The 23,424-nt window shown below is 46.9% G+C and overlaps 1 protein-coding gene across 2 annotated transcripts in view; it reads right to left on the minus strand.

Annotated features, from left to right (window-relative positions):
- Nucleotides 1-23,424, minus strand: part of LOC120033926 (inactive phospholipase C-like protein 2) — a 95,654-nt gene that overhangs the window by 30,111 nt on the left and 42,119 nt on the right. For both annotated transcript variants that reach the window (XM_038980328.1, XM_038980329.1), the window contains exon 2: nt 7,030-9,519. In XM_038980328.1, coding sequence (XP_038836256.1) covers nt 7,030-9,519 — 2,490 coding nt within the window. The remainder of the gene's footprint in view (nt 1-7,029; nt 9,520-23,424) is intronic.

Genomic DNA, 23,424 nt, shown 5'->3' on the forward strand with positions numbered 1-23,424 from the left:
CAGGAGAAAGGCTCTTTTCTCCCCCTGGAGGAGGATGGCTGTCATTTTGTGGGCCGACTTTCCTGGACATAGGCATCTGTATGTACACACAGCCTCAACTAAAGCTATTAACACCCTCCGGCTGAGGGAGCACAGCCAAGGAGAGCGGCTTTTACTGTTGAATGGGAAATGGAGAAGACGTGTATGGGTTTCTCACTGTAGTGTAGGTGCAGATGTGTGTGTGTGTGTTCGCGGAAGTGTGTGTGTGTTTGTGCATGCGTGCGCGTGTTTCTTTGTGCCTGTGTGTGCGCATAGTACGTTTCTGTGTCTGTCTCTGTATGTTTGTGTGAGTACATGCCCCTGTGTGTGTGGTTGTTGTTGCTCTATAAACGCCATACTGTATCCAGACTGCAGGCAGGGCCACAGAACCAAACAGAACAGTTAGCCACTGTCTTTAATTATCCTCATCCCTTCCTCCTCTACCCCTCCAACATTACATTCCCCAAATGAGAACTGCGTGTCTGGTTTCACTGCTGTTTTTGTTCCCCTCTCTCTTTCTTTCTCTTCCTCTCTCTCTCTCTAATCTCTTTCTCTCACTCTCCGGACTGCAGTTTGGAGTTGGGAGTGAATGCAGCAGGCCCTTTACTGGAACGTATGCCGCAGGAACAGAGTATGGGCCGTCTGCCTGCTTGCCTGTTACAGTGTTCCAGTCAACACTCTGCAGGGAAACATACATAGGCATCTCTCTCTCTCTCTCTCTCTCTCTCTCTCTCTCTCTCTCTCTCTCTCTCTCTCTCTCTCTCTCTCTCTCTCTCTCTCTCTCTCTCTCTCTCTCTCTCTCTCTCTCTCTCTCTCTCTCTCTCTCTCTCTCTCTCTCTCTCTCTCTCTCTCTCTCTCTCTCTCTCTCTCTCTCTCTCTCTCTCTCTCTCTCTCTCTCTCTCTCTCTCTCTCTCTCTCTCTCTCTCTCTCAATTCAATGGCTTTATTGGCATGGGAAACATATGTTAACATTGCTAAAGCACGTGAAGTAGATAATAAACAAAAGTGAACTAAACAAAAACAGTAAACATTACACTCACAGAAATTCCAAAAGAATAAAGACATTTCAAATGTCATATTATGTCTATATACAGTGTTGTAACAATGTGCAAATAGTTCAGGTACAAAAGGGAAAATAAGTAAACATAAATATGGGTTGTATTTACAATGGTGTTTGTTCTTCACTGGTTGCCCTTTTCTTTTGGCAACAGGTCACAAATCTTGCTGCTGTGATGGCACACTGTGGTATTTCACCGAATAGATATGGGAGTTTATCAAAATTGGGTTTGTTTTCGAATTCTTTGTGGATCTGTTTAATCTGAGGAAAATATGTCTCTCTAATATGGTCATCCATTTGGCAGGAGGTTAGGAAGTGCAGCTCAGTTTCCCCTAATTTTGTAGGCCGTGTGCACATAGCCTGTCTTCTCTTTCTCAATAGCAAGGCTGTGCTCACTGAGTCTGTACATAGTCAAAGCTTTCCTTAAGTTTGGGTCAGTCACAGTGGTCAGGCATTCTGCCACTGTGTACTCTCTGTTTAGGGCCAAATAGCATTCTAGTTTACTCCGTTTTTTTGTTAATTCTTTCCAATGTGTCAAGTAATTATCTTTTTGTTTTCTCATGATTTGCTTGGGTCTAATTGTGTTGCTGTCCTGGGGCTCTGTGGGGGTGTGTTTGTGTTTGTGAACAGAGCCCCAGGACCAGCTTGCTAAGGGGACTCTTCTCCAGATTCATCTCCCTGTAGGTGATGGCTTTGTTATGGAAGGTTTGGGAATTGCTTCCTTTTAGGTGGTTGTAGAATTTAACGGCTCTTTTCTGGATTTTGATCATTAGCGGATATCAGCCTAATTCTGCTCTGCATGCATTATTTGGTGTTTTACATTGTACATCGAGGATATTTTTTCAGAATTCTGCATGCAGTCTCAATTTGGTGTTTGTCCTATTTCTTGGTCACCCTATTTCTCGGTCATCTCTCTCTCTCTCTCTCTCTCTCTCTCTCTCAAGCACACACACACACACACACACACACACACACACACACACACACACACACACACACACACACACACACACACACACACACACACACACACACACACACACACACACACACACACACACACACACACACACACACACAGTCTATGCGCATACACACACAAACATATCCACGCAAAGGCACACACACACAAAGGAAAGGGAGAGTTAAATCCTAAATAGCTTGAATCGATTTCTTGCCTCTCTGTAACTGCCAGTCTCCTCGCCCACTCTCCTCCTCTCCAATCCCCTGTAAGAGGAACGCACTTCACTCTGTTATTGTTCAGAGTAGATCACCTGGAAAAGTAGTTATTTGAGATGATCAATCACTCTCTGTCAGAGGTCACTGAAGTGTGATAAGGCATTTCTTAATACCATTCCATGCGTATTATGGGGTGTGACTGTAGGCAAAACAACTTATGTCATTTATCTGATGCTCTTATCCAGAGTGACTTACAGCTGGCCAGAGTGACTTACAGCTGGCCAGAGTGACTTGCAGCTGGCCAGAGTGACTTGCAGCTGGCCAGAGTGAATTGCAGCTGGCCAGAGTGACTTACAGCTGGCCAGAGTGAATTACAGCTGGCCAGAGTGACTTACAGCTGTCCAGAGTGACTTACAGCTGTCCAGAGTGACTTACAGCTGGCCAGAGTGAATTACAGCTGTCCAGAGTGACTTACAGCTGGCCAGAGTGACTTACAGCTGGCCAGAGTGACTTGTGTGTGTTTACGTGTATGGCCAACATTTTAATTAAAAGAATGCACTACACTCCCGAGTGCCGCAGCGGTCCCAGGCTGTGTCACAACCGGCTGTGACCGGGAGTCCCATAGTGCGGCACACATTTGGCTCAGCGTTGTCCGGGTTAGGTAAGGGTTTGGCCGGGGGGGCTTTACTTGGCTCAACGTGCTCTAGCGACTCCTTGTGGCGGGCCGGGCGCCTGCAGGCTGACTTGGGTCGTCAGTTGAACCGTGTTTCTTCCGACACATTGGTGCAGCTGGCTTACGGGTTAAGCGGGTGGGTGTTAAGGAGCGCGGTTTCGCGGGTCATGTTTCGGAGGACGCATGACTCGACCTTCGCCTCCCGAATCCGTTGGGGGAGTTGCAGCGATGAGACACGATCGCAATTGGGATATCACGAAATTGGGGAGAAAAAGGGGGTAAAATACAGCACTATACAGTATCAATCTGCATGTATGCATTTACACATGAATGGGTGTGCTATTGTGGTGCTATTTTGCTGCTATTGTGGTGTGACAGTGTGTGTTGAGGTTTCTCTCATTACCATGCACCCTCAACACAGGCCTTTGTGAAGAAGACATGAAGTCTCCTTGAAGTCTCCCTTCTTTACTCTGTCCTGTGTGAGTCAGTGGCTGTGTGTCTCAGGGGAGAGGAGGCTCTTTATTGGAGCCCAGACTACACTGTGTGACGCTGCCAGCTGCCAGCTCTGGTCTCCTCTACAGGTGGTAATATCATCTAATGGGATTTGGCTCCCCTCGTCTCTGGGTCCTCCTGCCCCTAGCACCACAACCTCTACCTTCACTTATACTACGGGTACAGGCAGGGTCCATCTGGGGAGACCAACCACAGTGTGCTATGACGCCATCCATCTCAACATCAAGCCTCTCTTTTCAGTCTATTGAAAAGGCTGTTTGCCAGTTTCTATCTCTGTTCCTCTGAGGGAGATGGACATTTTACATCTCCCTTTATGGAACAGGGGCAACTACGGCACAGTCTACACACATGCTGGCAAAAACACAAGCACACACACACACACACACACACACACACACACACACACACACACACACACACACACACACACAGATCTTGTCACCTGCTGTACCAGTTACCTAATCGTAATTGTCTTAGTATAGTATAGACCCCCCCCCCCGATTTAATGTGGGTGTGTTAGCATAGACTGAGTCATTGTCACTGGCCTATTTTGAACATTGTGCAATCCCAACTTCTGACTCACACACAAGCACAGCTTTGAAATAAAATGACTGGTGACACTTTATTTGGATAGTCTGTAGAGCATCTAGAGATGGACTATCTACAGACTATCAGTAACATTTCAACTATCTACTAACCCTAAACCTAGCTCTAACCCTAACCTTAACCCTCCTCCTAACCCTAAATGTAGTCCTTACCCTAACCCTAACCCTAGCCCTTACCTTAACCCTTACCCTAATCCTTTTTCTAAACCTCAACCTAAACGTAACCTCAGCAGGCAGTTAGTATGCCCATCAGTACAGTATCTAGAGATGGAAAATCTGGACTATCCAAATAAAGTGTGACGAAATGATTAGCTGACAGTATCTGTGTCAGGAATCTTGCTTCCATCCACATTTAACAACTGCATGAGGCTTGTATCGAGTCCCAAAATATGTCCAGCTGCTTTTCACAAGAAAATATTTCTCTAAACATAGTATTTACTGGTATAGATTGTATCCGGTCATTTGCCTGCAAATTACCCTCCACTTATCACATCAGTACCAACACTATAAGGAAAACTATTCCCCAAAATTACAGTATTAATTTTCAGTCTGGAACACAACAACATCTCCTTTTTGGGTAAACGAGGGTAAACGAGATCCAGGCCTGGGTAAACGAGATATCCTTTTTGGAAAATAGAGAGTCAAGATCATCTGCATCAATTTCCACAAATGAAAAATGTGTGACAGCATGCCACAGGATCTCTAATCACATCCCCTGCTTAGTTATTGTGGTCTTGGCTCTTGTTTGCCATGTCCTTAGGCCTAGATTGAGGTTGGCTGGCGGGAGAACAGACCTACCTACCACAGCTCTCCAGCGATGCTGGGTTTTAGGCTAAGACAGAACAACAACAGGTCTGGAGACAGTCCTGAAGGCTCTGAGAGGATTACCAAGTATAGTTCCCGAGATCAGGAATCAATCGTGCTGATATCTGGGGTTGTGATTTGAAAACAGAGCATCTGGGAGCTGAGAAAGTAGGTAGCTCTATGTACCTGGGTTCATACCGATCACAGACTGAAGATACATAGTGACCAAGTTTCCTTCCTTCGCTAACAAACTATTACGCTCGTTGAAAGATGGATTGGACCAAGGTGCAGCGTGGTAGGCGTACATTTTTTATTTAATTTAAATGACACCGGAAAAACAACAAAATACAAAAACAAACGTAAAGCTATAGGCAGTGCAGAAAGCAACTACACACAAACAAGATCCCACAAACTAAGGTGGGAAAAAGGGCTGCCTAAGTATGATCCCCAATCAAACAAAGATAAACAGCTGCCTCTGATTGGGAACCATACTAGGCCGACAAAGAAATAGAAACATAGATTTGCCCCAGTCACACCCTGACCTAACCAAATGGAGAATAAACAAGGCTCTCTAAGGTCAGGGCATGACACAAACACAACATCTAACAATCATACATGTTACATTTGTTATTTACTGGTGCTACAATAGCTTTATCAGCGCTTGGAGAGACCGTGTAAAAATTGCTGCCAATAGTCATAATAAGTAATGTTCTGAATTTCCCTGAGACCTAGCTATGGGTGTGCATTGCAGTTCTCCTTTATGTAAACTATCGTCTCAACCCTTGAGAAAACATATTTGCATGAACGCCATTCATAACAAACTATCATTACAGAAATATTCATTAAGAAAACATCCTTCCTCAGAAAACAAGAGAGCTATTGTCGAGTTGATGCAACTACAGTACTAAGCGATAGAAGGAAACGGAGGATTCAAATCCTATGACTATGCAGCCTAAACTACTGCCAGTTTGAAATGATTTGAAATAGGTCTAAATCCCTCACATGAAACAATAGCTACTGTAGTAAAGAAGGAAATCCAATTAAGAAAGATAGTAGAAATGGAGCTAACAAAGAATAGAGGGAAGACACAAATAGAGAAATGTATAATGAGTTTTAAGATGCTCCGTGTTTTCACATTTTTATACATTTTCCAAGAGCTGTGGCAGTTTGTTTATTAAGGAACAAGGTCCATTCCATTCCTCGGGCAAATCAAGTGTTGTTGGTGGAGTTAAAAAGCCCATAACCTACCTGGGATATAAAGCAATGTCAACAAACTATGAGTCAACGTCTGACCCGAATCAAGTTCGAAGTATCCAGAGAAATAGTCTATTCTCAAATCTGTCAGACAGGACAAGAGGCCTGCCAGTCTAAACCAGACAGCTGATGTACAAAGTATACAGGGCGTGTAAAGCCTCCTCACTTCCCATCTTTATCATCACACAGACAGACAGTAGACCAGACAAGACAGAGAAAAGCTTCATTTTACGTCCTTCAATCATGACAACAACAATTACAAGCTGTACTCGAACTGCCATCCTCTCCCGACAAATATCCGAAAATAAATTATTACGAAACATAAATTGATGGCCACTTATAATCTCAGGGGTTGGGGTAGAGGGGGGGGGGGATCATAACAAACTATTATGAAACATGACTGGTTTGTCATTTGTCATTTCTGTGGGGGGTTCATAAGGGTGCTCACAGAGCCTAACACAGACCATCATCTGCTTAATGTTGAAACTTTGCATAAGCCTTTTAATTGTCCAGGTTTACTGACATTCTCATTTATGGCTCCTGCCTTTTACATCATGTAAATACAACACAATTAGCAATGCTTCTCTATCCATCGGAGCGACAAACAGAGAACGAGCTGAGAGTCACCTCAACAACGTTTTGTTCCTATTCAGTGAGGTGCTAAGGGGTCACCTGTCTAGCTACTACTTGTGCTATACTATTTCTTCCCAGGCTCCCTCACTCCTAATTGGCATCTCCTTTTATCACTTGTGGAATGATTGAACAGTTTTATCATATTCCATTATGGAAATGCAGCCTGAGAGGCAATCAGGACTGCTTAGTATCTCCACATCACCCAACCTGATGTCATTTCCAGTGCCTGCCTTTAGTGCTCCTTCATAATAATTTATAAAAATTCGTACATATAATGAATGTTAAGTACTTTACCTGGACGTTCTCCCGGAGGTCTGTGGCTTCCCTCAGAGGCTGGGTGGATGCTCTAAAGAGCTCATCTACCACCTTGATACCGGTGGTCTTGCTGGAGGTGTACTCACGAGCCTTCTTGCCCTTCCTCACCGACAGGCCTCTCTTGTGGGCCTTGCCCCCTCCCCTTCTGTTGGTGATGGCCACATGTACGAACAGGGTGCAGTTGGGTAGGAACTCCCCCGTCAGCGACTGCAAGGGGACGTGCCTGTAGCCTGGCTGCAGACATTCAAAGGGGATTGTGTACTGGCCGATGAACTCGTCTCCGATGTAGTCGTCGTCCAGCACTACGAAGCGTAGGGCCGCCAGCTCCGGTAGGTTGATCTGGAACTCAAAGCTCTCGTCGAAGACGGGGTTGTCTCCGTTTTGAGAGACCGTCTTAGTCCTCTGCTCGGCGCAGTCGGCCGGGATGCCGTGGATCTCCGCATAGATGTAGGGTTCCACCACGTCTCCCTTTGCAGCAGAGCCCCTGGGCTTAGGCAGGTTCTGCCCGCTGATCACCTTGATGTGGAGAAGCTGGGCAGACACCCCTGGTAGGGATTCCCTGGCGTTGGCGCTGAAGTATGACACCTCCTCCCTCATGATGGCCGGCCGCAACACGTAGCCACAGTTCCCGTTCTGCCTGAACCATCCCAGGTTGAGGTCCATCATCAGGCCTGGGGTCTGGTAGTTCATGGCTACAATCTGGCAACCACACTTCCAGAAGTCCTGGGGGTTCATGTTACTGGCGTCGATCCGCATCGGAGTGGGGTACACCCTGGAGAGAAAGCGCTTGTTGTAGCACACAAAGTCCTCGGGGAACTCGTTGGCGAACCTGTTGGCGTCGACCTCATTGAAAGAGCACATCTCCCAGTATTTCTGATCCCTCTTGGAGATGTCAAAGTCCCTGAACTGCACTGACTTACAGAGGGAGACCAGGTCCGACAGTTCCTTACACAGCCTCAGCCGTTTGCAGCCAAGGCCGTTGAGATGGTCCTTATCATCTGCCCCCACCCTCCTGGACATCTCCAGACCCTCCTCCTCATCAGTCACCTCCCCCTCTGACTCAGGGTAGTTTGGGGGCAGCCGCTTGCCCTTCAGCAGGATCTTACCCTTGAGTTCCTCTGGGGAAGGTAGGTAGTGGTCCTCTGAGCTGGGGGCATCCAAGTACAGCTTGTCTCCAAGGATCTTCTTCATGTGCTGGGCCATGACCCTCTGCTGGGGGATGCAGCAGTGTGTCACCAAGCAGAGGATGAGGGGGTACTCAGAGCTCTCAAATGCATACTGGTTTATAATATCCAAGACCTTGCAGAGGGCTAGCTGAGATGCCACCGAGTTCCCCACGTAGACCACAGGTTCGTTGTCAGGGCCATCCCACACAATGACCTCCAGGCTGCGGCAGCCCATCTTCAGGGCCCGGATGTAGCTGCTGATGTCGGAGGAGCCCCAGAAGTGGTCCTCGAGGAGGGAGGCATTGTGCGAAGAGTTGATGTAGTAGTGGGAGAGCGGCTGGCTCATGTCCTGACACACCCGCTTGTGCTGGGGGTCGAAAATGTGACACTCTGAGGAGAGGAGGTAGTGAGTGAAGCCATCAATGGAGAGGCTGGCCTTCTCCCGGCCCTCGGCGGATGGCTCGTACTTCTGGACGATGTCCCGGCACATGTCCTCCGTCACGCCCTCCATGCCCTGCTCCACCTCCACAAACAGCATCAGGTCCTTGCTGTCCAGGTACTCCTTGTTGCTGGAGAACTGCACCAGCAGGAAGAAGATCTCTGGCCTCGTGCACAGCTCGCAGTAGGCCTCCACAAAGGTTTCCATGTCAATGTCCTCCCCATACTGGTCTTTGGCCTTCTGGAGCTCCTTGAACTTCAGCTCTATCCGGGACTCCTTCATGCCCGGATTGAGCCCCTTGATGATCTGGGTGGCCCTGAACAGGTCGATGTGGCCATTCCTCTCCATGTCAGCCAGCTCAAACACCGATCCGATCCAGGAGGTCCTCAGGCTGGGCTGGCTGGGCTCAACCACATCTACCGTGTGCCTCCCGTAGGAGACCAAGTAGCGGAGGCCCATCACCCAGGTGCTGACCACATCAGCTGTGCTGGCCACCAGGTCCAGAGACTCATAGTTGTCCCCGTAGATGATGGAGAAGGCACACTCGTCTGGAAACTGGTCGGACAGGCCATTGCTACGCAGCACAGGGGTCTTCTTCCCCAGACGTACCTCCTTGATGCTCTTGATCTCCAACTTGGCTTTCTCTGAGTCCTTCTTGGAGGGCTCCCAGCGGAGCCAGTGCATGTCCGGGTCAAGGAGGAAGTAGCGGTTGTACATGCGCGAGTTGGAGCGCACCTTCTTCATCTCGCAGCCCTCCATCATGAAGGCCATGCAGGCGGCTGTGCTGTTGATCTTACGGTCGTTGGGCATGGAGCTGAAGGAGACAGTCTTCTTCTGCCTCACCTGCCTCTGCTTGGAGCCATCCTGGAGAGAGTGAACGAGAGAGAGAGAGAGATCGAGAGAGAGCGTCAGCAACACATTGGCTTTTCTCTTTCCAAACACATCCACATAAAACAGATTGATGAGACTGATATATAACTTTGATTGCATAAGCCAGGAGGAGTCAAAAACTAGGGAGACAGAGCAGAGCAGTCCTTTCATCGCAAGGAGAGTTTACAGCTACGTGGATGGATGTGTACACTGTGGACACAATTTCAACACAGACTGTCCCTGTGCTGCTGGCAAGTAAAGATGGATCTGATTTACCTCCCTCTGGGCTGTGCTAAACCACACTGGTCCTGACGGCAGGCATTAATAACCTGTCATCAGAAGACCAGTTATGGAGGACATGGTGGGCATTTGTGTTTTCACGCAGCCGCCCCACTTCCTTCCCCTGCTCACCCCTCACCAAGCCAAGGAGGCTTGGTCATTAGTGCCAGCACAGTGCCATGGACGCCCCATGCCGTGCCTGCTCTGACATCTGACCGCCGGAAGAAATAACAAAATCAATGCTATTTTTAACAGATTCATAACATTGTGCAACACAAAGACATTGGCCTTTGGGATGATAATCAGATGCATGTGCAAAATGTATATTTCCTTGTATGATTATTCAGCTCCCAGTTTACATTGTGTAACTGCGTGGTGAAGGATCCCACGGTCTCTCCTCAAGACAAATGGTAATATAATGCAGGCCGTACGAGGACTGTTTCCGCTTAGAAGTGCAGCACTCAGTTTAATGATAGGGCTATGAGGCAACGGATACCATTTTGTGTTGGCTAATGTTTCAATAGTGTAATTCCTCAAACACTCCTAAGGGCCTTCGAAACACATTTTCAAACTACAATAGAGCTGCAAATTAGATTTTGTTATTTTATCTTATTGCACACTCACAGGACTCTACACATTCACTCACACACACTCACATTGACACTCCAACACACACACACACACACGCGCACACACACACACAAATATCGTATTGGAATTGAACAATACTTACTTCTTACTTCGTGTTCTTCTTATTCTTACTTTTATTTCTCGTGTGGTTTTGTTCTACTTTACTTTGTTTGATAGTACTACGGATATTGATTACTGCATTGTTAGAATAAGAGCTTGCAAGAAAGGCATTTCACTGTACTTGTGCACGTGACATTAAAACTTGAAACTTATCAGGAGGGGGAATTAATTAACTTTGTATATTCATTTCTTTGTTAGAGGCAGACAACAGGCACTAGCAGAGCCGGTCTGCAATATTTGCAGAGCCCAGTGCACTTCTAATTAGTCTTATCTCCCTCAGTAACTCCTGGGCAGCTCTGGATCCTTACAGATTATATTATAAGACTGGGGAGACAGAGATAATGAGAGAGAGATAAACAGAGAGAAATAGAAAGACAGAGACAGGCAAAGAGGCTCCATACCTCCTGCCAAGAAATGGGGAAACGTTCATTGTAACTGGCTTTCAGACCTACCACTGTACAGTATAGTAGATATTGTCCAATATCCCTATTGGACCTGTGTACTAAGATGGAGTGAGATAACACACACACACAGGGAATAATGACATCTGTGACACTAACTATTCCAAATGTGTATGAATCGGAATCTCCTTACTGAAAGATAAAGTGGGAATCGACTTGTAAGAGGTTTTCATGAAGGCAAATCAGACATAATGAGCTATCGGCTTGTCACTTGCCATCGACTTAACTGAGCTCCGAAATCTTTCATGACACTAAATGGCGTAAAGATACTCAATCTAGCTCACTCACGTTCTACTGTCTATGAATCTGAACTTTTTGTGAATCCTCTCTATTTGAATAAGTCTAAACTCTGAGACTTTACTTTGTGTTTTTGGAGGGAATAAGGTCCCAGGGTCATCTAGGAGTGTGTATGTATGCCCCTCCCCACCTCAGCAGATGCTTGTACAGACCTGATAAATCCCCCCCTGAGCAAAGCCATCCATCTTATACCTGACAGGCAGTAGTAGACGATGCCTGATGCGACATCACGATTTCTCCAAAAAACAAGCATATCTCTGTGAAATGTCAACAGAGTACTGAGTGTAACGCAAGCTTTTAATTTTCAAAGCCTTTAACATTTAATTCAGCTCGTGTCATGTTCATTTTTTATTTTTGAGACCCACGGAAACAACTTTTCATATGACCACCACAACATGTAAAATCCTCAAAGCGGTATCACTTTGTCAACAGAGCTCAGTTCTTATTATCGGATGTATTAGGTTACAAAATCCGACTTCTTGGACATAATGTTAGTGATATGTTAGGGAAAGACCCCACTGAACGACTCAGAACATATTTGTCTTTTATAACATAAGGAAGTGAAATTTCACCAAAGCGCGTTTTCACCCATTCTGGGCAGAGTGGGCGGACACCTTATAAATCATTGAATTTCAACCTTTTGAAGTCAGAAGGTATTAGCCCTGGTTGAAAATAATGAAATGCCTAGTCCATTATGGATTCTCAGCACAGCATGTTAAAGCGTATCAGTAACAGATGGAGTGTTGTGGACCTGTACACAGACCACACAGATCAAAGGGTAAGCTCAGTAAAAAAAAAGTAAAGTTTGTAAAAAAAAACAGCCTCCATTCAACAGCGAAAACAGGCCTTTGCTCTTACCAGGGGACCCCACCACAGGGGCAGGGTCATGGGAGCCATAAACAATCGAAGGAAGGATAAATGCAGGTGTTTGTTTTTCGTTTCCCCTTTCCAATAAATTCTTGGCATTTGCATACAGTTGTTGTGCGAAACAGTGGCAGGAATCATCGTGGCATAGTAAAACATGAACCACCTGCAAGATGGTCTGTTGGTTCAGCTGGAGGGAAGAGAAGCGCTACTTCACTCTCACTCAACAGACACCAGTGGTACAATAATAATAACAATCATAATCATTTGTCCTATTTCACACGTGTGTAATTGGAAATGTGTTTTTTGCATATCCCACTCCCTCTGACACACCGTTGGAGAGTGGGGTCACGGCCAGAGGTCAGCCATTATTGACTGTGACCCTGGAGAAAATTAGGGTTAAGTGCCATGCTCAATGGGACATCAGATTTTTTTTACCTAGTCATCTCGGGGATTCGAACCAGCAAGCGTTCGGTTACTGGCCCAGCTCTGGCTACTTGCCCCCAGCCTAACAGATGATTTAGAGGTGAAGGGGCTGTGTGAACCACTCCACAGAGGGAGTAAGATTGTGTCCCAGATCACACCCTATTCCCGAAATAGTGCTCTACTTTTGATAAGGGCCCAGTGCACTATATAGGGAATAGACTGCCTTTGGGACGCATTTCACAACATCATGGACCACCACACCACCACCCACCCTGCATGGGCTCCCCATCCCCTCCCCCTGCTCCCTTTCCTCCAATACACTCCCCTCTCTCCCCCTATCGCCCACATCGATGACGCAGGGGGCAATAATTACGAGATCACATTTCACCCCCATTCTGGACTCTTTAACCTCACCCTGGCTCCCATGTCCCTCCCCATTTGGCTTCTTCACGGGACAAGAAAAGTACAGACGGCGACTCAGAGAGTCTATTTTAGTCCCGTACCAAAAGGAGAACTGATACACTTGTCGTTTTCTTCTGTTTTAAGAGTCCACCAGACTGAGCTGCGTGGTGCACTGAGGATGTGTCTATGCGTGAGGGAATCTCTCTCAGACAGAAAGCAGATAGAAGGAAGAGGAGGGAGGAGGAGGAGGAGGAGGCAAAGTGTTGGACATGGCAGATTGTTTCCAGGTCTGCCTCCTTTTGGGAAGTGCTGTGAGCACTAAAGGTCAAAGGGTGTGGGTAATCTAGTGTTTCATTAGCCGACCCTCCGTGAAGTTATAATTAGCTTGAGGGCTCAGCAGGACAAGCTGTTGCTCTCTGATCTCCCTCCGTCACATTAAAGCAGGCACACAGAAGGTGTGTGTGGGATCTGTGTGTATACATGCCTGGGCGCGAGTGTGTGCGGACAACAACATTTTCATTGTCACACAGATACTGTTTTGTTGCGTTTTCATCTTGATTTAACCTACATCAGCTGCATTGATTGCCAGAGATGGTTGGAGAACTTTGGGCTTTGTTGTTCGATTGTTCAATTAAACCACAGCCTTAAAAGATAACAATCCCCCAAAAAATCGAACAAGAACTTAAATACAGTAATTAGTCAGTCAGGACGAAACTCCCGACCCTTTCACATGTTTTTCTCGGCCACTTCCATTTAACCTCCAATTCCTGTTTCCTAGACCCATGCACAATGCACATACCAATAAACCCAACTCTCTCCCCCGCTCTGTCTCTCTCTCTGTCCGTTTCCCTCTCTCTGTCTCTCTCTCACCCTTTCCATTCTCCACATCCCCTCTCTCTGTTTACCCCTTCCCCTTCATGTTCTCACCCCTCCCTCCAGGCTGTTTCCTGGCAGAGATGTCAGTTCGTCCCATCCCCGTTCTGGTGGTCAGCTCAGCTGCAGGTCGACTTGGCCAAATCTCGCCTCCCTCACCTGTTGCTGCTGTGACGGGGGTATTTTGATAGCCGTGTGTGAAGGCGGCTGAGCGCCCCCAGCGGGATCTGGGTGGGTGGGTGGGGATGGGGGGTAGGGGGGTTTATGACTGGGCCTGATGGAGGGGTGACGTTGATGGGGACAGGCAGGCTGTGAGACAGGCCCCATCGTCCTGTGAAGGGCAGCGTCACACCCGCTCTCCTCACATCAACCCTGTCTGTCTGTCTGTCTGTCACACGCTCGTCTGACTACCGCTAACCCTTAAACAGGTCCGACGTGGAGAATGCTCCTCACTTAACTGTAAAGACAACCAGTGTGACAAACCTTGTGAGGTCCACTGTAGTGGGTACACAAGACTGGTTTGCTAGATCTGGATGAAGATATTTCCTGTTTGACATAAAATGTCTACTTGATTGGCTGAAAGTCAAGTCAGTTTAGAATAGAAATAAGGCACCTTGGAGGTTTGTCGTATATGGCCAATATACCACGGCTAAGGGCCGTATCCAGGCATTCCGCATTGCGTCTTGCCGAAGAACAGGCCTTAGCCGTAGTATATTGGCCATATACCACACCACCTCGGGCCTTATTGCTTAAATATCCCATTGACTGCATATTATGAACCTTATGATGGTGCCTACCTCCCACCTCCCATAGGGAAGACTTGGGAGATTGCTGCAAGGTATATGTACTTCTTTATCCATCACTATGATCAGAATCCATTAGCTCCTCTCCAAATCGCCCATACCTTTCTCATGTGTTCCTACCCTCTGTCTATCATTCCCTCCCCCAGCCCTAGGAATGCAGCCCTATCAGGCCTGCCCTGGCCCTGCCTGCCCCTCCCCAGGGCCAGATGGGAGTCTGTGGAGGACCTCGGGGGGTGCCCTGTCTGCCTGACCTCTCCCACTACAGCATGGCTACACAGGGCTGCTCAGAGAGAGAGGCAGTGGAGCTGCACACTGCTCTTAGATACACAAACAAACAGCTCAGACACTCAAATAACACACATCTCTACACAGGATAGACAAGGCTGCTGCCACATGCCAATGCACAGGCATGTGAAGTGTGAAGGCATGTAGAGTGTGAAGGCCAACAGTGTGTTTTTCTGTGCTGAATGCACAGCGTTGAATAGGACAGTGGTGATGGTTATCTCTTCCTGTGGGACTTATTGCTCCATTCACTACGCCACTGCACCGGCAGACCTGTCTGGGTTGCTTAGTACTAGAGCAAACGACTCTGCTAAAGTCCTTGTACTACATCCTCTGCAACAAGTAGAATGCCATGAAGAACTCCATGGAACTCTAGCTGGAGCCATGAATAACACACACCACAGGGCCGTGGGGGAAAGGGAAGAAAAGCGGAACAGAGGAGAGCGGATGACGTCATCTTTCTCCATCTCTCCAAACACACAGTGACTCATGGGGGAGATGAGCAGAGGAAGGGATCAGAGCATGAAAGCCTACACACAGACACACACACAACGGGACAAGCAGTCACGCCTCCGGTTACGCTACACTGTCCTGCATACATACAGTACATACAGGCAGAGGAGTCAGACAGCCATAAGCCTGGTGGATTTGACAGGCCAGCGCGGGCCGGTGAGGTGAGCCCTGTTCCAGCACCGTGACAGTTCATCAGGTCCCGTGTGGCTCAGTTGGTAGAGCATGGCGCTTGCAACGCCAGGGTTGTGGGTTCATTCCCCACGGGGGGACCAGGATGAATATGTATGAACTTTCCAATTTGTAAGTCGCTCTGGATAAGAGCGTCTGCTAAATGACTTAAATGTAAATGTAATCAGGGGTTCGACTTCACTGATCTGGTATTACCACACCATGCAGGCATTACCCAACCTCCCCTTTCCCTCATCACCATCACACACTGGGTGATATCTGAATCCAGCTACAGCCTGTGCTGAGCACACATCACTCACCTTTTACAAGGGCAAAACGCAACAGAGAGCAGGAAAGATGTGGAAAGAGATTGGCGAGGAGAGACAGAGAGAGAGGAAGAGAGAGATTCACACAGCCAGTGTCAACATTCTGGTATTTGTTAAGCTAATCTCTCACATGAAGGCAGTTTAGAGTCTCACATGGTGAGTTTGAATCTCACCCACGCAGAAGTTGTTCATGAGAAAATCTGTCTTAACAGAATCTCAGCAAGCCAGTCTGAGGAAATCCCACTCAGTGAAGCCATCCAAACCCACGACTCAGCAGCATCGTTCCAGTTTTAACAGACGTACACTACCACTCAAAAGTTTGAGGCCACTTGGAAATGTCCTTGTTTTCCAATGACAACATACATGAAATGAGTTGCAAAATGAATAGGAAATATAGTCAAGATGTTGACAAGGTTATACATAATGATTTTTAATTGAAATATGAATTGTGTCCTTCAAACTTTGCTTTTGTCAAAGAATCCTCCATTTGCAGCAATTACAGCCTTGCAGACCTTTGGCATTCTAGTTGTCAATTTGTTGAGGTAATCTGAAGAGATTTCACCCTATGCTTCCTGATGCACCGTATGGTCAAGCTGCTCCCACAACAGCTCAATAGGGTTGAGATCCGGTGACTGTGCTGGCCTCCCCATTATAAACAGAACCAGCTAACTGCATCTTCCCTAAATAGTTATTGCATAGTTTGGAGCTGTGCTTTGGGTCATTGTCCTGTTATAGGAGGAAATTGGCTCCAATTAAGCGCCGTCCACAGGGTATGGCATGGCGTTGCAAAATGGAGTGATAGCCTTCCTTCTTCAAGATCCCTTTTACCCTGAACAAATCTCCCACTTTACCACCACCAAAGCACCCCCAGACTAGAGGTCAACTGATTATGATTTTTCAACGCCGATGCGATACCGATTATTGGAGGACCAAAAAAAGCCGATACCGATTAATCGGACGATTTTTATATATATTTATATATATATATATTTTACCTTAATATAATACATAAATAATATCTATTTAGTCTCAAATAAATAATGAAACATGCTCAATTTGGTTTAAATAATGCAAAAACACAGTGTTGGAGAAGAAAGTAAAAGTGCAATATGTGCAATGTAAAAAAGCTAACGTTTAAGTTCCTTGCTCAGAACATATGAAAGCTGGTGGTTCAATATTCCCAGTTCTTCAATATTCCCAGTAAATAAATATTAGGTTGCAGTTCTTATAGGAATTATGACGCGTCGACTATTTCTCTCTATACCATTTGTATTTCATATACCTTTGACTATTGGATGTTCTAACAGGCACTTTAGTATTGCCAGCCTAATCTCAGGAGTTGATAGGCTTGAAGTCATAAACAGCACTGTGATTCAAGCATTGCTAGAGCTGCTGGCAAACGCAGTAAAGTTTGAATGAATGCTTACGAGCCTGCTTCTGCCTACCACCGCTCAGTCAGACTGCTCTATGTCACGTCCTGACCATAGTTCTTATGTGTGTTGCTTGTTTTAGAGTTGGTCAGGACGTGAGCTGGGTGGGCATTCTATGTTGTGTGTCTAGTTTGTCTGTTTCTGTGTTCAGCCTGATATGGTTCTCAATCAGAGGCAGCTGTCAATCGTTGTCCCTGATTGAGAATCATATATAGGTGGCTTGTTTTGTGTTGGGGATTGTGGGTGGTTGTCTTCTGTCTTTGTGTTCTGCACCAAATAGGACTGTCTCGGTTTTCACATTTGTTATTTTGTATAGTGTTCACGTTATCGTCTCTTTGTTTATTAAATCATGTTGAACACTAGCCGCGCTGCGTTTTGGTCCTCTCCTTCATCCCAGGAAGAAAACCGTTACACTCTATCAAATATCAAATCATAGACTTAATTATAATATAATAAACACAGAAATACGGGCCTTTGGTCATTAACTGTCATTTCGAAAACAAAACGTTTATTCTTTCAGTGAAATACGGAACCGTTCCGTATTTTATCGAATGGGTGGCAACCCTAAGTCTAAATATTGCTGTTACATTGCACAACCTTCAATGTTATGTCATAATTATGTAAAATTCTGGCAAATTAGTTCGCAACGAGCCAGGCGGCCCAAACTGTTGCATATATCCTGACTCTGCGTGCAATGAACGCTAAGCCAGGTAGCTGACCTGAGCTCACTCCTCGTGCTTATTATAAGCAGCGCGTTACTGGTCAGGCACCGTGTTATGCGGTCAAGCGCACGGTGTCGCCAGTACGTGCCCATAGCCCGGTGCGCTATAGGGCAGCCCCCCGAAAGTGTCATGTGAGTGTGGGCATCCAGCCAGGGCGTATTGTGCCTTCTCAGCGTGTCTGGTCTCCGGTACGCCGTTTCGGTCCAGGGTATCCTGCGCCGGCTCTGCGTGCTGTGTCTCCGGGGCGCTGGGAGGGTGCAGTGCGTCCTATGCCTGCGCTCCGCTCGTGCCGGGCAAATGTGGGAGTGGAGCCTAAGGGAGAGGTGCGCGTAGTAGGCACTAGATCTCCAGTGCTCACCCACAGCCCGGTTCAACCTGTGCCTGCACTCTGGAGGGTCCGGGCTAGAGTAGTTATCCAGCCTTGGCGAGTGGTGCCAAGGCTGCGCACCAGAGCTCCAGTGCTCCCCCACAGCCCGGTCCTTCAGGTGCCTCCTCCTAACACCAAGCCTCCTGTAGGTCTCCCCAGCCTGGTGGGTCCTGTGGCAGCCCCACGCACCAGGCTGTCTCTCCGTCTCCTCCCTGCAGGTGTGCCAGTCTGTCCAGCGCCGCCTGAGCTGCCCGTTTGTCCAGCGCCGCCTGAGCTGCCCGTCTGTCCAGCGCCGCCTGAGCTGCCCGTCTGTCCAGCGCCGCCTGAGCTGCCCGTCTGTCCAGCGCCGCCTGAGCTGCCCGTCTGTCCAGCGCCATCTGAGCTGCCCGTCTGTCCTGAGCCGCTAGAGCCGTCCGCCTGTCCTGAGCCGCTAGAGCCGCCCGTCAGTCAGGAGCCGCTAGAGCCGCCCGTCAGTCAGGAGCCGCCGGAGCCGTCCGTCAGTCAGGAGCCGCCGGAGCCGTCCGCCAGTCAGGAGCTGTCGGAGCCGTCCGCCAGTCAGGAGCTGCCAGAGCTGCCCTTCAGTCCGGAGCTGCCCCTCAGTCCGGAGCTGCCCCTCAGTCCGGAGCTGCCCCTCAGTCCAGAGGCGCCCCTCAGTCCAGTGGGGCCATTTAGTAGGGTTGCCAATCCTAGGTCGGCGGCGAGGGTCGCCATTCCTAGGAGGCCACGGAAGCGGGTAATGACAATGGTGGAGTGGGGTCCACGTCCAGCGCCAGAGCCTCCACCGCGGACAGCCCACCCAGACCCTCCCCTATAGGTTCAGGTTTTGCGGCCGGAGTCCGCACCTGGGGGGGGGGGGGGGGGGTACTGTCACGCCCTGACCATAGTTTGCTTTGTATGTTTTATGTTTTGTTTGGTCAGGGTGTGATCTGAGTGGGCATTCTATGTTGTATGTCTGGTTTGTCTATTTCTATGTGTTTGGCCTGATATGGTTCTCAATCAGAGGCATGTGTTTTGCGTTGTCTCTGATTGGGAACCATATTTAGGTAGCCTGTTTTTATTGTGGGTTGTGGGTGATTGTCTATGTGTAGTGTTTGTGTCAGCACTATTGTTATTTAGCTTCATGGTTGTCACTTTGTTGTTTTTTTAGTGTTCAGTTTCTTTCATTAAATAATGACAAACACTTACCTCGCTGCGTATTGGTCCTCCGATCCTTCTCGCCTCTCCTTGTCAGATGAGGAGGACGAAGACAGCCGTGACAGCAGGAGAAGTGACACAATTTCCCTAGTTAATATTGCCTGCTAACATGAATTTCTTTTAACTAAATATGCAGGTCTTAAAATATAATTCTGTGTATTGATTTTAAGAAAGGCAAAAGATGTTTATGGTTACGTAAATTCGTGCAACAATTGTGCTTTTTTCACGAATGTGCTTCTGTTAAATCATCACCCGTTTGGCGAAGTAGGCTGTGATTTGATAATAAATTAACAGGCACCGCATTGATTATATGCAATGCAGAACAAGCTAGTTAACCTAGTAATATCATCAACTATGTGTAGTTAACTGGTGACTATGTGAAGATTGATTGTTTTTTATAAGATAAGTTTAATGTCAGCTAGCAACTTACCGTGGCTCCTTACTGCACTCACGTAACAGGTGGTCAGCCTGCCACGCAGTTTCTTTGTGGAATGCAATATAATCGGCGTCCAAAAATGCAAATGACCGATTGTTATGAAAATTTGGCATCGGCCCTAATTAATCGGCCATGCAGATTAATCGGTCGACCTCTACCCCAGACCATCACATTGCCTCCACCATGGTTGACAGATGGCGTCCAGCACTCCTCCAGCATCTTTTCATTTTTTCTGCATCTCACAAATGTTCTTCTTGGTGATCCGAACATCTCAAACTTAGATTTGTCTGTCCATAACACTTTTTTCCAATCTTCCTCTGTCCAGTGTCTGTGTTCTTTTGCCCATCTTAATCTTTTCATTTTATTGGCCAGTCTGAGATATGGCTTTTTCTTTGCAACTCTGCCTAGAAGGCCGGCATCCCGGAGTCGCCTCCACTGTTGACGTTGAGACTGGGGTTTGCAGGTACTATTTAATGAAGCTGCCAGTTGAGGACTTGTGAGGTGTCTGTTTCTCAAACTAGACACTAGTGTACTTGTCCTCTTGCTCAGTTGTGCACCGGGGCCTCCCACTCCTCTTTCTATTCTGGTTAGAGCCAGTTTGCACTGTTCTGTGAAGGGAGTAGTACACACTCGCATGGAATAGCCTTCATTTCTCAGAACAAGATAGACTGACGAGTTTCAGAAGAAAGTTATTTGTTTCTGGCCATTTTGAGCCTGTAATCGAACCCACAAATGCTGACGCTCCAGATAATCAACTAGTCTAAAGAAGGCCTTCCAATTGTATTGCTTCTTTAATCAGAACAACAGTTTTCAGTTGTGATAACATAATTGCAAAAGGGTTTTCTAATGATAAATTAGCCTTTTAAAATTGGATTGGAACACAGGAGTGATGGTGGCTGATGATGGGCCTCTGTACGCCTATGTAAATATTCAATTTTAAAAAATCTGCCGTTTCCAGCTACAATAGTCATTTACAACATTAACAATGTCTACACTGTATTTCTGATCAATTTGATGTTATTTTAAAATGGACAAAAAAATAAGCTTTTCTTTTAAAAACAAGGACATTTCTAAGTGACCCCAAACTTTTGAACGCTAGTATAGCTAGTAGCTAAATCCCACCTAAATCCCACTCAGTAAGTAGTTCACTAATGCAGTGTGTGTGTGTGTGTGTGTACCAATACAGTATGTGTTAACGCTCTTTCCATTTCTTCTCTAATAATGACTGGAAACTCTCTGGAGAACTTTCAACAAGCCTAACTGCACCAAACAATCCATTAAGAACAGGGCCACGGAAAGGCCAGCTGGTCAATGGTATTGAACTCCCGTATACCAAAAGTAATAACAGGGGAGAGAGGCTTATAGGCCGTTCTAAATACATCAGTTACAACACTGTGTTTATTTTTACTGTCCGTCATGAAACCCTTCGATACATGTGGCCTGCTGACAGTAAGGCCGTTGGTGGAGGCTGGAGGGTCGTTCATCATATCCCACCTTTCTGAATATGGGGAGGGAGGGAGGGAGCAGCTCTCCTCTCCTGTACTTCATCTGTCTCATTTCCCTGCTGATTGCCTCTCCTCTACCTCTCTTCTCTTCTCTCCATCCAGCCCCATGCATCTCCGATGGGGCCAATTATCTCGTCCTGTACATTACTATTTCAGCCCTGTGACAAGTAGAGAAACTGAAGGGGGGAGGAGCGTACGCCCTCTGAGGGTGACACTTACGGAGGAGGGAAGATGGAGGTGGGTGTAAGATGGAGGGGGATTGGAGGGGGGTAAGATAGAGGGGTTGACATGAGGGGGGGTCGTTTCCTGTCTCATCTCTCGGAGGTTAGAGAATGTTCTTTGAACCACAATGTTTTAAATCCCTCTTCCTAGATGTTCTAAGAAACATGGTATCTCCGTGGATTAGGTTAGATAAGTGTTCCTGTCGCCTGCACCGCAATGTCTCACATTGTCATATTGTCTCTCTCTGTTGAATCACATTTTTAATGCTGAGAAGGTACATTTTCTCTTAAGATTTTTCCCACTGTGTGTGTGTGGTTTGGTTTTATTATCCTTGTGGGGACCAGAAGTCCTCACAAGGATAGCAAAACAAGGAAAAGTTGAACAAGTGGGGACATTTCGCCAGTCCACACAAGGAAAAAGGCTATTTTAGGCATAGTGGTTAGGTTTAGGGTTACAATTAGGGTTAGGGTAGGATTAGAGTTAGGGGTTGGGTTTAGATTTACAATTAGAGTTAGGGGTTAGGTTTAGGGTTACAATTAGGGTTAGGGTAGGATTAGAGTTAGAGGTTAGGTTTAGGGTTACAATTAGAGTTAGGGTAGGATTAGAGTTAGGGGTTAGGTTTAGGGTTACAATTAGGGTTAGGGTAGGACTAGAGTTAGGGGTTAGGTTTAGGGTTACAATTAGGGTTAGGGTAGGATTAGGGTTAGGGGTTAGGGTAGGATTAGAGTTAGGGGTTAGGTTTAGGGTTACAACTAGGGTTAGGGTAGGATAAGAGTTAGGGGTTAGGTTTAGGGTTACAATTAGGGTTAGAGTAGCTTTAGAGTTAGAGGTTAGGTTCAGGGTTAGGAGTTATGTGCATGACCTCTTGCACTTGATGTGAGCATTTTCTGAAGCTCACTGAATCTGCTCATCTTTGGTATCTGCCATCTCAGCTCCCCCCATGTCCCATCACCTCTGAATATCCCTCCTTCGCTGATCACAACAACCCACCCAGCAACACCACTGCTCCTGTGTGTGCCATTACACTTTATTGGTGATTGGTGGACCAGTGGATCAATGGAGATATTTCCAATTCAACATGTTCAGTTCATTTAAAAAATGTAATAACAACATAAAAGCCTTCCAGTCATATTCCAGTCATGTTTGTCATTGTCACATTTGCCTACAGTGTGATGTTTTACATGAATGGTTGTTTGCCCAGTTCCATACTGATGACTTCTGATGAAGGAGGTGTAATTGTTGACACGGGTGCGTTGACACATGGGTCTCTCCAAACCCCTTACCGAGATCTGCCGCGCTAGCTAGTCACTGAGCCGCAATAAAGACATTAGATTGATGCTGCAGAAACAATTAAGGCAGGGCTAGTGGTGTGTGCTGGCATCGTTGGCATGTCCCCCACGGGAAATTATTCATCACCGCCTGAATACCAACTAACAGAGGCAGACGTTTTTAACCAACTCTCAACGAATCGCATTTGAGAAAGAGTGAGAGAGAAAGAGAGAACGAGAGCGAGAGAAAGAGAGCGAGAGACAGAGAGCGAGAGAAAGAGAGCGTGAGACAGAGAGCGAGAGACAGAGAG

Source organism: Salvelinus namaycush, chromosome 41, assembly GCF_016432855.1.
Source record: "Salvelinus namaycush isolate Seneca chromosome 41, SaNama_1.0, whole genome shotgun sequence".
NCBI classification, from domain to species: domain Eukaryota; kingdom Metazoa; phylum Chordata; class Actinopteri; order Salmoniformes; family Salmonidae; genus Salvelinus; species Salvelinus namaycush.